This window comes from Temnothorax americanus, unplaced genomic scaffold (genome assembly GCF_048541705.1).
Source record: "Temnothorax americanus isolate GAGA-0224 unplaced genomic scaffold, ASM4854170v1 Scaffold6, whole genome shotgun sequence".
In the NCBI taxonomy this organism is placed as follows: Eukaryota; Metazoa; Arthropoda; class Insecta; order Hymenoptera; family Formicidae; genus Temnothorax; species Temnothorax americanus.
Window position 1 is genome coordinate 6,800,566 of NW_027509751.1, and position 18,146 is coordinate 6,818,711.

The 18,146-nt window shown below is 41.1% G+C and overlaps 3 protein-coding genes across 5 annotated transcripts in view; 2 read left to right on the forward strand and 1 right to left on the reverse strand.

Moving 5' to 3' along the window:
* Nucleotides 1-3,314: 3,314 nt before the first annotated feature.
* The window catches only part of LOC143905271 (uncharacterized), an 80,928-nt gene continuing 66,096 nt past the window's right edge, over nt 3,315-18,146 (reverse strand). For 2 of the 3 annotated variants that reach the window (XM_077420581.1, XM_077420579.1), the window contains 3 exons: nt 5,204-5,453; nt 4,125-4,930; nt 3,315-3,786 (listed from right to left, as the gene is read on the reverse strand). In XM_077420581.1, coding sequence (XP_077276707.1) covers nt 3,315-3,786; nt 4,125-4,930; nt 5,204-5,371 — 1,446 coding nt within the window. In that variant the 5' untranslated portion in view covers nt 5,372-5,453. Of the gene's footprint in view, nt 3,787-4,124; nt 4,931-5,203; nt 5,454-12,247; nt 12,353-18,146 lie in introns of those variants that run through there. The other variant, XM_077420582.1, reaches the window with a different exon arrangement.
* LOC143905109 (outer dynein arm-docking complex subunit 4) lies at nt 6,687-10,616 on the forward strand. The gene is made up of 6 exons (XM_077420255.1): nt 6,687-6,927; nt 7,334-7,609; nt 8,035-8,455; nt 8,662-8,922; nt 9,341-9,611; nt 10,260-10,616. The coding sequence occupies exons 1-6, from the start codon at nt 6,687-6,689 to the stop codon at nt 10,614-10,616; spliced, it is 1,827 nt and encodes a 608-aa protein (XP_077276381.1).
* Nucleotides 12,240-17,516, forward strand: LOC143905110 (uncharacterized). The gene is made up of 4 exons (XM_077420257.1): nt 12,240-12,432; nt 14,840-15,511; nt 16,341-16,658; nt 17,041-17,516. The coding sequence occupies exons 1-4, from the start codon at nt 12,240-12,242 to the stop codon at nt 17,514-17,516; spliced, it is 1,659 nt and encodes a 552-aa protein (XP_077276383.1).

An 18,146-nucleotide genomic window follows, 5' to 3' on the forward strand; every position in this document is an offset into this window, starting at 1 on the left:
ATAGATGCTGTATGGGAGAGACGAGTTTCTGTGAGCGACGTATCACCTGAAAACCCAGGTACATATACACACACGTACACACATCATGACGTAGGACCAGTTTCGGCTAGTACGTATAAGTGTGTACGTACGCGTGTTCACGGGGAACATCCAATGTACGGACCGGTGATACTGTATCGATCAAATGTTACCTGCCGGTGTCGCGCAGATATATACATATATATCTGCGAGAATGGTACATGTTTCGCATAGCTATGTATTTCGGTAAAGTACAGAGCTCTCGCACATACGAGAAAATACCGTCGCGGTGAGACGAGACGGAAATTATTGCACCGTTCTGACGGCGGGGAGTAAAGTAAGATGAGAATGCCGTTAAGAGAAAGACCGAAATTTTGTAATTACAGCGAACAAAATTTTGTTCGAGAAACGTTTGCGGATGCAAGAAGTATAACTTCTTCAGCGTTACCTCATCCAAGAGAATTACGTCTAAATGAAAGATCTGAGCAGTGCGCGATTGAATGTATATTTATAAAATTTCAGTGGTATGTATGCTGCACACGTGATGCAGCACACTTGCAGCTTGCAGCAGCTGCAGATATATCAAGTGACAAAATTGCCGTCTTTTGTAAATTCTTTATAAGAGCATGTTGAGACAGTTTAGAATGATCGCGTACGTAAATACGGAAAAAAAATATCGCCGAAATTTTCAATCTTACTTTATTCTCCTCGCTTAATAAATTTTATTTCAGTCAGATTTTCGTGAGATATGACGCTGTCGTAAATCAGAAAGAAGTTATATCGGCGTCGGTTGTACGATCAGATTGCGAGATCGAAACGTCTGCAGATATTGATTCTAATATATTTGACCGGTATGCAATAAATACGAAATTACAACCAATAAGCGACATGAAAACGATGCAATTTCATCGAGGCTTTTTTGCATATGCAACAACGTAAATGAAAACATTACGAGCATTAGAAAATTCATCGGGCGACTGTGACGTCAAACTTATGAATATGTAACAATGAAAGAATGATAGTTTGATTTCTTTTCTTTTATTTTTACCCTGATCGTTTAGCCTTCCACGAAAGGCGAGTGCAGTCTGTGTTTTAAAGGCTGCGTATGACGTTTTCAGCTTAAATGCCTTTAATTATCGTGTGATACTCTGTTGTGTGACGCTTGATTGGTTCCTTTAGGACGCTCGAAAGATAGGCGAGTTGTAAAAGTTTATTTTGTAAATCCGAACTCATAATCTTTGAAGTCAGGAAGTTCGACTTACGAGAATTTGGGAAGTCTAGTTTATATTCCTGTATCGCTAATTTATCAACACGGTATTTCAAATTTTTCATATGAAATAGATGAGAATTTATCTTGATCTAAAAGATTGAGTTTTTTTTTTAACTTTATGTTATTTCAGTTTTTACGAATAGGAGTGAAAAATATATCAAAGCTTATATCAGATTACGAAAATATCAAATAAATGCAAATTTGCGAAGTATATATTTTTCTTAATTTCTATTAATCCACATACGTCTCAGATAGTCATTTTAGAATTAATAGATATTCCGATTCAATCTCTCAGCTAAATATTTGTACGGCGAGTAGCGATAGCTTGAATGGAAACGTAGAGTTATATAACAATGACACTCTTAATGTTCGTAGTAAAAAGATCAATTTGAAGGGGACGTAATCGACTAGAGCGTCTGGGTGAACTCAATTTGCACAACGATGGCATTATGCGCATCGCAATGCAGCCTTTTAAGGGCTCCCGAAGAAGCACGGGCTTTTTCCTTCTTCTCCTCTTCCTCTCCGTTTCTTTCACTTCTCTCGTATTTGTTTGTTCGCTTATGTAACATTGACTGTACTCTAAAGTTCTGTTTAATATACGTACTACGATAATTACAGTATTGTTATTTGGCTTGGCGACTATGCCAACGCGCATATCCTCTTATTTCCACGGCGATGTACACAATAGGTGAAAAAAGTCTTTAGAGGAAAATAGGTTCTTTAATAAATTGACAAGTAGATAGATTCGTGTTCGTGTACGTGTGTAGACGTGTGTCCGCGTGTGCGTGACCGTGTAGAAATGTGTGTGTCGGTGTAGAGTCGAGGAGAACGCGACCCTACGATCCTCTTTCCCCGGTCCTTTTGCTCCCTACTGTGTTCCTGCGATACATGTATGCGGGATGTTCTGTCTCATAAAATCGGTACGGTGATCGCTTAAATCAGGAACCGTTTGCAAATACCTTTCGCATAAAACTGACCCCGAAATATATGGCGCGTCCAACACACATTCTGTATTGTATATTTCTAACGTATCTTATGAAAAATGGAAAGATATATTCTTATGCGCCTGGTGTATAATAAAAAAGAATTACATGAGGAAATATACATCAAGAGAGTTATGAAACTTAAAGGAATTCTTGCAATCCTGTTAATATGATTTGTTGTATTATAACAAAAGAAATCCAATTGAAGCCGATAAATTTAAAGTTCAATTATATTATATTGTTAAATAAAAAAATGTTATATCAAATAATTGCTATGTGAAAATATAATTTATAAAGGAACAAATTTAAAAGAATACCATGTGCTTTATGTTAGGACTATTCCTTCGATCGTTATGTGACTCCTGTCTAATACCTTTCGAAATCCGCTTAGCGCGAGATATTGCACCGACATACATGAGACAGAACGCGACGTACATATGCATGCTCAACGAGTTCCACGTCACATTCCCGCGCGTTTGCCCATCCCCGCAATTGCATCGGGACTGCGGCCGTTAGCCGTACCCTCAGAGAGAATCGCCCCGTCTGGCGGCCATCTTCGCCGCTCTGGAGGCCAGAGCGCCCAAGGAGCACACCAGCCCCGTCAGCGTCTCCCAGAATGTGGTCCTGCGTCGCTTGTGCGCCGCTTGGCCGACGTATCCCAGATAGTAGCTGGCATACCGATCGTTGTTGCCGGTGGCGCGATTCTCGTAGGCGCCGCCGCCGCCGCTGCCTCCGTTGCTGGACCTGGCGCCGACGCTGGATCTGGGCTGCTGCAGGATACTGCGACGATGCTCCTGGCCGTTGCGATCGATGCTCCGCCTGGGCGAGGAGACACCGCTGCCACCGCTGCCGCTGCTGTGCCGATGATGTTGCCGCTGCTCCTCGTAGAGTTGCTGGTGCAGCTGCATGTTGCTCAGTCGTCGATCCATCATTCTGACCAGGTTCTGATGCACCCGCTGGTCTTCCTCCGGCACCGCCGCCGCCGGCAACTGACGCCGGTAACTCATCGGTGTTGGTGACGTTGATAACTCGCGTTCCACTTGTCAAGCGTATTCGGTGTCGCTGGACGCCGATCGCTCAAGATGACCCTGATGCGAGTGATGCTGCTGATTTGGATGTTGCTGCTGTTGCTGCTGCTGCGCCTGTGCATACGCCAGACTCTTCTGATAGCTGAACAGCTGCCTCTCGAGGCTGTAATTCTCCGCTTGCAGCGACACGATCTCACGTCGCATCTGCTGATTGTGGACGCGACACACGTCGTCGTACTTGTGATAGGTCGCCTGAAAAAGCAGATGGCTCTCGTTCCATTCCAGTCGAATTTTTAGCTGACCCTTATCCGTGAGATATGGACAATGATTCTCCTTCACTTCATTCATGTCCACGTTCGTCTCCATGATGATACCCTCGTCAACGGGCTCCTGAACGTAGTAGCGGCTGAACGGTTCGCCGGGCAGCCCAACCGCCGCGACGTTTGGTCCCTCGTCCCTCAGAAGATATGCCGACCAACTAACATATCTATTCGGACAAAAAGTATCTAAAACATTTAATTTCCTAAACATCTTTTCAATGTTTTTCAAACTTGACTTGTCTAGGAAAGAACATTTATTCTTTAAGAATTTTATTATTAATAAATATTATTTTATTATTCTTTAATTAGACCATTGCAATTTTTTCGATGATTGATCAATGATTTGCAGATTAAATATTTTTCTTGTAATATAAAAAATATTAAATTGACAAATGTTCAAAAAGATTTGCTATATGTTTAAAAATATATAGCGGTATTTCACGATTTTAAATTTGCCTTCATAGAATCTGATTTCGATTTTCAACGATAAAAATAGAATGCACACCTTAAATGATTTCTCGGCACATTATGGATGTCTTTGTACACCAAGTGCAGCCTGACTGTGTCAGAGTTGAGATCGGCGCGGATGGCCCAGGCCTGTTTATCGCGATCGTAGCAAGGCGCAGCCGGCAGGACCGACGGACCCAGCGCTTGCACCGCGACCTCGCAGATGGTCCTCGCCTCGAGCATCTCGAGCGACACGCGGAGTGCGCCCTTGTGCGCGATGTCGGACCATCTGACTCTCGTGTGCCATCCGAAGCCGCAGCCCTCAGCGTCGGATATGTCCTCGATTTGTCCGGAGTCTATCCGCCGCTCGCCCTCGCCCAGGGCCAAGCTGTATCTCACCCTGCACCGATGATCGAAGCCCGACAATCGCATCAGGTAGACGCTCACGCGGCTGTCCTGGCCTCGACCGTCCGTTTCCTTGCCGTGCGGATAGATGACCAGATTCCAGTCGAAACCGCCAAACGCGAAGTAGTCGGTCTCTAGCTTGCTCGGCTTCGTCTGGCCGGCGGAGAACACCGACGTCGGCATCCTGACCTCCGTCATGTAGACCGTCCGCACGTTTGCCATGGACAGCTCCAGCTGAAACTCGCCGTTCGTGTCCGCGAAATTACGACTGTAGAGATCCGCCACGGCGATGTAGCTACGGTTGCCTTGGGCCGGCGCCTCGTAGGTGAACTTGACGCGCTTGCCGGAGAAGCTCTCGTTCATGGAGAAGTGCTCCCGATTCAGCAGCGTGAACGTGAAATCCACGTATACGCGGAGGTTTCTTGACGCGCCACGCCACACCAAGTACACGCCCAGGACCTTGGTGGGATAAACATCAGATAATGACGGTAGTCGCTATTTAATTCTAATTCTATTGTATCTTTCGAGATGAACTAGACGCTTAATAATTAAAAATTGAAGACAGGGAAATTTAAAATAATAACTTTTCCACGTATCTCGTACAAGAGAAAGAATTTCTTATGCCAAGTTATTGTTGAGACTTTACTAAAAATTTGTAGAAAAGGTTTCTACAGACCTAACAGGGTTTCTATCTGGTCGATAAGTTAAGGAGTAGGTCGTCGATCGAATTACCTTTTCCCCGCGCGAAAAAGCGACGGCCCATCTCTGAAAACCGCATACTAGTTCCTTGCTGGTAACGTCTCTCTCAGGATCGCGCACGACGGTCCTAGTGACGACGAAGGAGAAGACCCGCGTGCCACTGCGATCGTGCAGCTGCGCGAACCTATACAACAAAGCCATCACCGCATCTCGAGGGCACCGTTAACCCGATGGTCCGCGATGGTTTACGAGAAGGATTCGTCTTAGGTTGATTTACGGTAATCTGAAAAATATAATACTCCATCAATCGTCTAACGATAATAATCTCTTTAGCGCCTAATAGTAATACCGATGAAAACAAAAACAGAACAGCAGAAAAACCTTTTAGACGATCTATCGTTTCGACAATTTTTTGATATTCTTTCCAACATATTTTAAACTCACGTTATTCAGAGTATTAGACGGAATTTTATTACAACGTAAATGGTAAAATGGTAACTAACTTTTATCTTAATTAAGACTTTAATAATGAACGTCTAAAAATCTCAGAAATGTTGAATATTCTGTTGAATATTCTCTTTGAGATTTAAAGCGCGGCAGCCAAAAAGTTCTTGCTCGACTTTCCTTGGAGTATTCATCAGGGATTGGTTCAAGGTGGTATTCATCATAATCCGCTTTCATTCCTAAATACTACCATACATAAGAGCCTTTGTGGTATTAATTGTTGTGTAGAACGGAGCACGACAATGAAACAAGCGAGTAGGCTTTAACGCAGGGTTTTTCAGGGGAAGAACAAGAGGAAACATGACCTGGTTACGCGAATAGCAAATATCTCAACGTTACCTCTTCTGTCGTTGCAGATATGTGCATTTTAGATTTAGTGTAAAATTAAAGTGTAAAAAATATACTTACGAAGAAAAGAAGAATCACAATTTTACACATTTTGATATATGAATATATCGTAATGCCGTTAGTGTTCCAATTCAGCGAAATTCATTTAGTAGATATAACTGATGCTGTGCAATTCTCTCTCTCTCTCTCTATTGATCTGCTAATTTACATCCACTATGTGCTGGGATAAACCGAATTTAGCACTTTGCGGCCTGTGTCAAATTACATTCCATTGCAAAGCCGCATTTTGGATTCTGGCGAGAGTCGCAATTATGTATCGTCACTCATGCTCGCCTATTTTCACATGATACGCTCTATCCATGATGATTCATCCATCAATCCGTCATTTGGATGTCACGTAATGTAAAAGATAATGATACGTGTCTAATAAATTATGTAAATGTAATTAAGAAAATTTTATAACGCGAAAGAAGCAATCATGTGAAAATAAAATAAATCTCACAGCTTTGCGTACATCAGAAAAATTTATTGTAAACGTAGGTGTGATAATTCTTCGTCGATTATTATTATTTTTTCGGCAGTATTAGTTTTTGGTGTCTTGTATCTATAATGGATATATATATGAAAATTACGTTTCTTTCTATTTAAAAACATTCAATAGATCATGTCGGCGCTGAAGAAGGAAGAGGCTCCCGAAGTCTTCAGGGAGGCCATCCTTTATCGTGAATGGGGCTATCGACTTGCCAGTCTGGGCAAGTACCTCTTGGCCATAGATTATTTCGAAAAGGCGTCCAAATCAGCCGAGGCCGAGGACCTTAGAACGTTAATCGGTCTTTACAGAGCACTCATCAAGTGCACAAAATATTTCGCGGCAGAAAAATTGTCGGAGAAATGTATGAAAATAGGTATGACCGCACAAGAAACTTCGAATGTAAAATTGGAAACATAACACGTTGTATAGATATAGGATATTCTTCTCGCACTTTCATATGCAAATTAATGTTATCGCAATCATCTCTGTTATGAACTATCCCCAATTTTCTTATGCAAGTTCTTACGTTTACAATAGCAACACTTTCACGTCTTCCGTTTATTCAGAGTTATTTTCTTAAAATTCTCCTCGTTCCCATATTTGCAGCCTACAAATAATGTTTGTCCTGTAAATAATCGTGTCGTATAAACGTCCGCTCAAGCGGCGTCGATCGATGACGCTCGATAATTATCTTTCGTTCGATAATTTCATGAAAAAAAAGGGAAATGAACAGCGGACACACACACTTGATCTCTGCATCGTCGTATCTCTCTCCGCAGATTCCGGTCATTATAAAGTACGGCAGATGCGAATGGAGGCGCTTTTCCAGATCGGTGAGTTCGGTCACAGTCTGGTTCACGCTTACGAGGGTATGCGACGGCACGGGGTGACCTTTGAGCACGGCGCCTATCAGGCAAACGAGACCATCGAAGATTGCATCGGCCGGAACACGTCGCCCGTCGCGCTGCTGTTACTCTACCCGTGGATACGGCGTTTGTGGGAGCACCGTGAGCTCCTGATCGGCAAGTTCGAGGAGGAGGAGAACGAGCTCGAAGGTGCGTATCGCGATTACAGCAAAGGTGGGCAAATGATTGTGCTCGTTCGCGATATCAGTTTTCGAGCGAGTACTCGACGACTCGAGAGAGTACCGGTGAAACAGTCGTTTCGGAATAGCGCCCACTGACTCTTTTACGAGGCGAGATTCAATTTTCGTGATGGTAGATCAAGAAGGAAATACTTGGGTTCTTATCGGACCTCGCTTTACCGAAGCGAAGTTGATCGGAGTAACTGTGATATATAAATATGTGATCGACATTTCTCATGCGATATAATATAAAGGAATCGTCACGTCTCTCTCTCAATGATTTTACTAGAAAATATTACTATTACATTACTTACAAGTTATAAAAAGTTTTTTGTAACTATCTTGAAACTGCTTCAGCAATGATTTGACGAGTGTAGACTGGCTTTACGGTCGTAGGTGTCGCGGAGGACGAGGTGAGATTCAAGGTGAACGATCCCGAAGTGCAAGCGCGAATGAAAAGACTACAGCGCGTCATAGCGAAAATGGACATGGGATATTTGACGATTGATAGGGATTTTCTCGAGGAAATCGTGAACCGACCGGAGATCGTGGCTTCGTCGAGCAAGAGGTCGATTACCGAGCTGCTTGCCCTTGCGAGTACGTGCTATCGTAACGCGACGTACCTGCAGGATCTTCTGCGCATGAGACGGCCGTTCTACGTTACCCTCTTCCGACGACGTAAGATTTCAAAGGGGCGCAGAATGATGATGGAACAAGAGCGAAAATTGCGAAGGAACATCGTCGTCGTAAAGGCGGATTTTCTCTTGCGCCTCTTGCAAGCCGCGAGGATCAACAAAGACTATCCGGCCTTTTTCAAGTCGGTGTCCGGACTTGCTTAGGAGTCTCGCCAATATACTACGAATATACTGCAAAATTTCGTACATTAAAATTGAAATACCTAAGAAGCTTTCAAATATTATCGCTGCTGGGGTCACATGGCAGTACATTCGTAGTGTTTAGAAGTTCATGAGATTTCTAAACTTATTTATGAATTTCCGATCTAACGCCATAATCTTATGCCAGACTCGTCGATCACATCAAGGACAGCTTCGACGCTTACTCGGACAAGATGTTTCCGCTAAAGCAAAAGTGTCTGGACGCGTTGTACAAAACGGTGGCTAGGGTGTACCTCGACACGCGTAATTTAACGTGTCTGAACGAGGAAATGAAGATGAGATATTTGAAACATCACTTGGGAATACGAGTTGCAACGTTGCCCCGAGACAGTGATATCGCGTGGATGCCAACTGTAAATCCGAAGAAGACGTTGAAGATATTCCGGAGGTATAACTCCTCATTCATAAATAGATTTCGGGGCTGAACTTGTGATATCTCGTGAATTTCCTGCCTGTTTTATGCAAGTAGACATTTATATTTTATTTCTGTGTTATTAGAATTTTTAGCCACGAGCAAGATTTCGCTGAAATCCTAGTTTCTCGTTTATTTAGTTAGAAATCCTAGTTTCTGCGTGTTTCATTCTTAACGCTTTGACAGGTGCGCTGTTGGAAATAACAGCTGTTAATCTGTTTAGCATAAAGCTACATCATTTATACCATTATAGATTATGTAATTTAGAAACGTTATATATAATTTATGCGTGTAATTTCCAGTTATAATTATTCTCGCGGTTAATCCGTTATAATAATTCCCATTTAACTGATCGATATTTCGAAAACGGTTTTAATATTTGCGGTTCAAATAGGAGATTAGTTATGGCATCCGCGCCGCTCGAGCTCGCCTGGTTGCATCATGAATTTTGCAAGTTTCTCATCGACATACGCCGCTTCGATCTAGCCAGATTCTACGCCAAGAAGGGACACGACATGGCACAAAAGGCGAATTGTGACCAATGGGTCCTAAACATCGATCATCTGATGCTGCGACTAGAGATCTATCAGAATAATCGAAACGAGATGAGAGACGTCGCGATTCAAGCGCTCGCGCACGCCAGGAAGCTTAATATCGATTGTCTGGTAAAAATAAAGTTCACATTTTTCATTATTCGTAATAGCGTCGCCATTTTATGGTCGAATTTATTCTACGATCGATATGCACACATTATTTAAAATTAGCTTGCGGCGCGCAAGAGAACGCGTTTAAAAAAATATCGGAAAACGACGAATGAAACTAACACGCTCGTCGCCGCCGGCAATTTCCACTAATTTTTCCTCTCTTTAGCACAATCTACGCCGTCGCGCCCTTTGAATGTTTTAATAGATAAAGTCTAGGGACGCTACGGTGAAATATATTCATTATTACATTATCGCGAGTAATGTTATATTTACGAAACGAATAAAGGCTAATTTTTTTCACAATGTTGCATTCTCGTTATTTTTCTTTCGAGATATTTCTTTATCTTAATGATCATTGAAAAGTTTTTTTCTCCTTTTTGTTCAGATGTTCCCACAATGTTTGCAAACACTTTTCATATTATAAAAAGCTAGAAAAGCTGTCGCTCCGGAAAATTTCTTCGTAAAAACGCACGTAATGATCTTCTTTCGCGAAAAGCAATTTTCGCCATTACGCGACACAATTGAATCGCTGACGTAGGCGATAAGCAAAGCATCCTCCATTGACGAGATATGCTTAATTCAAGGGCCGGTCTCATAATGTTTCCGCAGATAGATTTCTATGAAAGGGCCATGAGGGTCGTGGACGAGCTGGACGTGGAGCGTGGCGGCGACTTTGACGACATCGCTGCCAGGCAGCAGCTTATCCTCGAGCTGATGCCAAAGGAGATGAAGGGGGAGGTGGATTTTCTGTGGCGGCGAATGGACGTCGTGCCCGCCGAGAGGCGACTCTCCGTCATGCCGGGCTGCAAGCCGATCGATCGAAAGTTCAAAATGCCGTCCACGCGAAGAACCATATTACCCAACCCGCCGAAGGACCCGAAGAGGGACGCCAGGATCGCTTTGTTGAAGCAGCACGCTTCGCCGCACAGGCGGCCGGGTTTCGTGAATTTTCAAGAGTTCGAATAATTGATCTTCAATCGGAACGCGAACAGTTATATTTTTGTATTGTTCATGCGGCATCTGTTGCAAATTATCGCGGTATAATCAACGTCAGACACAGGTGTATAATAATTCGCATTTACGAATGAGTTTCTCTCAACCGTTGGCGTTGTGTTATTAATGCGCGTTTGTTCACATCAAATTTATTAAAAGCCATTGAAAGATCTGTATCTCTGTCGACGCGAAATTATTCAATAGTATTTATTTCACATGCATATAATTATATAATTTAGTTTTTATTTCACGTTGTGTAGAAGACAATTTATTTGTTTACGTTTTGTAGACAAAAATTCATTTAGAATGCACGTTCATTTTAATACTCGTACTTAAAATACCTTCATACTACTTTTTTTCCCTTTTCTGGATTGTAAAAACTTCTAGATTACACTGTCAAAATAACGCGGCATTAATTCTCGATTAACGTTAGTTTGCTACTTTTGCTATACTTTACGTAATTACAATCGCGATGACTTCTCTTTTTATTCGCCATGCATCATCGCGCTGTCTGCTCGTTATCCTCGCGTTTCAATCTGGTGACGCTTGACAGGACCATTTCGCCGTGATGCACGGTCGTTTTCCAATAACGACATCGCGCCCCTCAATCCGAGATGAGCAACATTCTAGTCGCCCGCGGAGCTACCGAAAGCATTGTAGCGGAAATCTCCTTACCGCAACGACACTCCCCGGTTTTCAACCCTCCTTTCTTTCTCTTCTTCTATATTTTTCAATCGTTACCATCGCCTGAAACTCCAGTTTCACCCTTTTGCGTTTTCCCCGCCCCATTTGCCAGGCTCCCCGACAACGCTTTACCGCGACGGTACGCCGACTGTTAATTGGCAAGAATAATTAATTAGCTGCCGCATGGGGACAATATGGTAATATGTCGAGGGGCGGAAAAGAGAAAAAGAGAAAGGGAAAATTAGCGTTGAAAATTGAATATAATAAATAAAATATGTGATGATGTTCATAATTTAATTAAAAGCTTTCGTATTTCTACGATGCGTAAGTCTAATTCGTGATGTAAAAATTATGTTGTGTTGCATTTTCCTGGAATTGTGCGTTGAAAATAATATTATACGAGGCGGATAGCCTTTTATTACGTCGAAAAGCGGATCGCCATGCAATGCGTTATTGTTCAAGCTACGCACGAAATTTATGAAGACAGATTACGAAAATAAATTACAAAGATTATTTCTCGTGCACGAAGGTGATTATGAAAGCTACCTGCGAAATAATTATAATAGCTCTCGCGTTACTGTTCGCGTCTGCTTCAAAATTATTATTGCTCATCTTTAACAGGAATTATATCTATCTCATTACGTTAATATATGATTTAATAAAGAAAACAATTTGCCGATGACATATGGAGAACAGAAGGTATTGTAAATATAATTACTTTGCTGCACAATTAGGTTAACGTATAACGATCATATATGTCATAAACAGATCGTAGCCTGTTATATCGTATCGCGTTATATGAAGAATCGATTTCAACGAACGAAATTGGTTGCGAGTTGCGAGAGGCTTTCGTCCGGAAAACAAATCGCGAATATCTTGGATCGCGCGGACTCACGGAACAAGGCGGTATGAATGGCTACCTCTGTCAGATGGAAGCTTAACAGCCCCGTGCACGATCTCGATGTCACCAAGCAGACCGTGGAGAACGCGGAGAGTCGTGCGCGCCTTCAGATAAAGACCAGCGCTTCGAAACTGTCCCGTGGAAATAACCGGCAATATGCACAGGCCTTACATTGTCAGGCGGACGAGCTGTGCCAACGGTGGGGTAATCAATACTTGTTAACAATATTAAGTGCTAGACAGCTTTAATCGCACGTCCCACTTCATATTTCATGACTTTTGATTAGCTCGGCTAATTTGACGCGGGCGTGACGACGCCAGTCTTGAAGGTCCGCGAATAATTACAGAATCGATCGCCGTTTTCGGGCGAGTTACATCAAAAGCGCGTTAACCTCTGACTTGCTTCCTTTTTCCCCCCTTTTTCTCTAATGAGAGTCTAAACACCGGTCGTTTTCTTAATAATATTATCGTTTATTCTGGAGAGATTTCGCGTGACTGTATTGAATCACGTACGCGCGTATAACAATGAAAGAGGAAAAGCTATTGTACTGCCTCGACGTCCTGTAATTTTCAACTGGAAATTGGATCTGTACACATAAATGTGTAGAGTGATCATGGTATATTCCTATTAACTTAGTTACGTCAAAAGTGCCAATATTTTATAGATTGATTGACATTGACATGTATATAAGCAATGAAAACATTTCTATTATATAATATATACATATATATAATTTTTTTTCTAAAAATTGACTAAAGAAAGTATTTAGTTTGTCTATTGCAATTGTTCTTCAATTACATTTTTATTTTAAGTATCACGTGTTTTAAAATTAATAATTGCATCGTTTAATCTATTATTAATATTTTGAGCAAAAATATTGATAAATATTTTCGTTAACTACGTGAATTTATCGGATGTTGTAGCAAGGTGAATTTAGGTGCCTTTTCATGCTGACGCTCGACGCTTGATTTAAGCGTCAAAACTGGTCACGTGACCAACTTCATCGGTAAGAAGGCGAAATAGCATCAAATATGCGAGCGTCGAAACAAGCAATTGACTGAAACGAGCGTTAAAAAGACTGTCACGTGACCTATCACGTGATCAAGTGACGCCCAAATCGAGCGTCGAGCGTCAGCATGAAAAGGCACCTTTTGTTATCGGTAAAACACAGCATAACTTTGCCACATTGAATTTTAAATTTAGAGCTCATTGTAATAACTTATCATTATTGTCGCTAAAGTATATAAGCATTTTAGCAACGTTTCAGAAAAATAGGTCATGGGGAATATCGGAAATGTTATCAATACGTCTCGTTTCTCTGAAAGAACATTCAACGAATATCTCTTTTATACAAACGACCGATATTTAGTTTTTACGGACAGCTATGGGCGTTTTAATTCTACAAATAGATTTCCTCTCTCCTCGATTTAAAAAATCGTCAAACACTCTGCGGCTTAATTCCTCTGTCAATAAGATAGATGCTTTTTTTGCAATCTTACAGCATTATAGCAACATAAAACGTTATTAAGTCACACTTTTACCGAAAGTTTTATTTCTAAATAAATGTATAAATATCGAGTGATTTATCCAAATCACATAACTTATCCAATTGTTAAATATACTTGTAAAAGTAATTATTTATATATTAAATATTTTTATATACTCTCTCTCTTCTAAATTTCTTGGAGTGGGAATACTATGCTACTCCAGTGAGATTTCACTCTTTTGGAGTGAGATCTCACTCCAAAAAGAGTGAAATCTTACTCCAAAAGAGTGAAATCTCACTGGAGTAGCATAGTATTCCCACTCCAAGAAATTTAGAAAGTAAATAACGTTTTTATATTAAAGCGCAATTATTAAATCCTACTTTGGGGGGGACAATATTTATTAATAATGTAATAAAATTGTTTAATAATTTTTTAAATATTTAAACATTTTATATCAAATCGCTTTTATACGATTTTATCACGAGGGATTAATGATGAAAGCTTAATGACAAGAGTATAATAATTAATGAGTACCTAAAAATTCACAATGAATTGCATAGTGGCGAGTACGAGTCGGGATTGGTGTTATATCATCGAGCATCTATTGTGTGTCCGCACGACAGCAGCCACAGTGTAGCAGCGCGACGTATCGCGGCAACAATAAGCTCGTGGAATAATTCGGAAAAAAGTTCAGCGAAGGATAATGCAATTTCGAGGGTGACTTCAAGTCACGAGAATGCGGGACTCAAAACGTGTGATGCTACGAAGTCTTTTGATAATCTATCGATTATTCCGGATGTCCTCAAGTAAAAATAGATGAATTAGCTCATATAGATGATATATCCGCAAGATATTCCAAAAACGCGGGTTATAATTAATTTTACAGATTTCTTTACAAATTTTTTAAAGCTGATATTCTATTAATTTAATTTTTGACATTCATGATTAATTACAGCAATTATATTTTGAAATAAAATTTTAATTAACATAAAAGCTAAGAAAAAATAAGGTTTCCTTCGATTTAAAGTAAATAATGGGGTAGTGCTATTTAATTGCACTTAGGAAATAACTAGTTTGACGATAAGCCTTTATCTTTGATGATTTAAAACTTGAATAATATTAAGTGTCTCGATGCTTCGATCAAACGATTTTTCTATCCCTCTTCAGATATCTCGATAGCCGCAAGAAGACTTCTTACAAAATTTCTTCACCGTTGACCTCCAAACTAATTCGATGCAGAACGATGTTGGAGCACGTCAATAGTCGCGCCAACGCCATGCTGAAGAATTTAAAAGTTTATTTCAACGCTGGTAAATTGAAGATTTCCCTAAGACTCGCCGAGGATTTGTTAAGATTATCTTCTGGCTTGGAGGATTCTTGCCGGTATAGAATCCCGGCGTACCGATACTTATCTCTGATCCACACGGCCTTGGGAAGACACGATCGAGCGTGCAGTAACGTCGCTATGATGGTGCGGCTGTCGAAGAACACTAACGACGTCGTTCTGCTGTCGCACGCTCTTGTGACGCTGGGCAAGGTGCATCTCAGCTTCGGCCATCTGGAAGTCGCCGCACGCACCTTAGAAAATCTGTCAATCCACGTCGATCATCCGGTGCCGCGAGCCTGGGTGCACCACGAGATTGGACGCTGCCATTTGGAGACGGGGAAGTACGTCAAGGCGTTGCGCAAGGCGATGCAGTGTCGGGAATGCGCGGAGGAGGCGAACTCGAAGAAGTGGACCTTCCACGCCGACCTGCTGCGGGCGCAGTGCCTGGCGATGCTGGGTCGTTTTGCCGGTGATGACTCTATTTCTCAATCTGTCGTTCCAAGTCTCTCCGAGAACATCCCTTTCTTCTTCTTGGTCCAATTTCTTAGCCGAACGAGTCCTCTGCGCGAACAAAATTGCGATGCGCCGCTGCCAGAGATATCACATATCCCTCTTTTTTGTTGAAATTTCAGCGAAGTTTTCGAAAACCGACTTCTAACCTTTAGAATTTTTCCAGAGTATAATATTGCGTTGTGGTCTTTCGTCATTTTTGTTCCACCAAAAAAATAACGCACAATTTGCCACAATTTTACGTTTTATCTTAATTGCTCAAAAAAAATATATATTTAAAACGTTTGGTTTTAGAGATATATTTTTTTCGACGTGGTTGTATCAGAATTGTGTGACTAAGCTACAAAAAAGAAAAGACGAAAGAAAAGAAAAGCAGGGTGAAAAATATAACACTTTTCTCTGACGTATACGCTGACGTTTTTATCACGAGGAATTTTTATTCCTCTGTGTCTGTGAGAAAGTGTCAAAATGTAGACCACGTTGAAATATCTGTAAATAACTAAAATATTCAAATTGCAGTAAAAAAGTACGAAAAAACTATTTTAGGAATGAGATCAAATTAATACATATACATATTTATATACCTTGAAATTTTTTAAAATTTAGTTTAATATATTTAAATACATTATTTAATCTCTCTCTCTCGCTTCACTAAAATTATGAAGTGATTTAAAAAACATTAGATCCGGCGTTAGTTTAGGTACGAATAAAATGTTCGAACAAAATTATGGAAAGAAAGTTTAGTACACAATCATCTCTAATAGTAAGACGAGCTCTGCTTCACACAGAAGCCCTCGAGGAGCTGCAAATCGCCGCAAAGATCAGCGAGGAGGAGGGTGACACGCCAACGCTGTCTTACATTCGAGATCTAATCGAACAGCTGAATCGTGCTCTGCGTGAAGTCACGTTCGGCGAGGATCGATGCTCCGAAGGTATTCTTCGAAGGTTATCGCCGCGATGCGAAGAACCAGGACTATTCGAGGGGGATGAGGCGATAACAAGTTCAAGAATTAGGAGAACGGCGCGCAGCAAGGACAACGACGCTTTAACACCGTCATTCTACTCCGACTGTCTGGAGAACGAGAGCCTCGATCGTCGCGAGATAGGTATTACTTGTGGGAAAGATTTATTGAGAGGATTCCAAACTTTTTGTATCCGTCGAGAAATTTAGAAATATTGTTTGAAAAAGCAACCCACGGATAAACTAGAGTCTATTATTTTTAAAAGTAATATATGCAGCCAAGCAAACTTTTTGGAAAAGGTCTAAAAATTATTTGAAGAATCATAAGAATATTGAGTTCTGTTTTTCGAGTCCGTAAGCTGATCTTATCACTATGTAGAATCCCGCATTGGTTCTACGTAAGATTAAAATAACTATATTTTTATTTCTTTTATTAAATAACTTATTTAATATCGTTATATATTGTGTCAAAAAGGTGTTACTTAAATCAAAGCTTCAAATTTTAATCAATTATGACATTAATGCAGAGTCGAACTCAAGTTCGTTGGACAGTGTCACGTCCTGCAGAAGCAAAAGGACTAACTTGACGTACGTGATCGACTCTCTCACGGACGTTTCATACAGAGGCAAGCTCGACGGAATGAGAATATGCGACGACGAACTTTTGTCACGCGAGTCGCACATGACGTTCCGAACGTGTTACAAAGAGTCCAGTCACTTCATCGACAAAGACAAAACATCGGTCTCTTTAAAACAACCAATCGCGACGTGCTCTAGTAATGTCGAAACGAGCGGCGGACAAGCTGAATGCGAGACATTTAGGATTTCAAGATCTTGCGAGGACGAACGATGTAACTTTGACACTGTTATTGGCAAAACGCGCCACGACACCGTCGCTGGAACATCGCGCGGCCATTTATCACTCGAAGAAATGAAAAACCGGAACAACGATGAGGAATCCTTCGTTCGCGAAGTGTTTTCCAGTTTCAAAATATCAACCTAAAGATAATCTCATTAGAACAAAGAAAGGATGTTCGGAATTACGCTACGATAAAATTATGACGAAAAATCAAAAGGGGTATGTCGTATATAGCAGTTACACACACACACACACACACACACACACACACACACACACACACACACACACACACACACACGCACGCACGCACGCACGCACACACACACACACACACACACACACACACGCACGCACGCACGCACGCACGCACGCACGCACACACACACACACACATACATACATACATACACACACACACACACACACACACAAGCACAACAAAAAAAATCTTTTAACTTTCCTACTCTTTTTAACGATAACTTTGAAACTCAATTATTGATCATGACGGAAAAACGATCGCTATAATACATCGGAAATAGGACAAAAACAATTTGTGAACTGTCTATCTATATATCACATCGCACGAGTTGAGTGCGTTTCTCTCTTTTTTTTTTAATAGTTATGTCTGATTGCATAGCGTTCATCCAGTGCGCATCAAGTCGTGCTTTATTCATTCGTTTGAAGTCTATTGTGTGTAATTGTCGCCGAATGAAATGAAGAAGACCATAGTCGTCCGTTAATGAGAGCGCGCGATCATAATTAGCTGTGTTT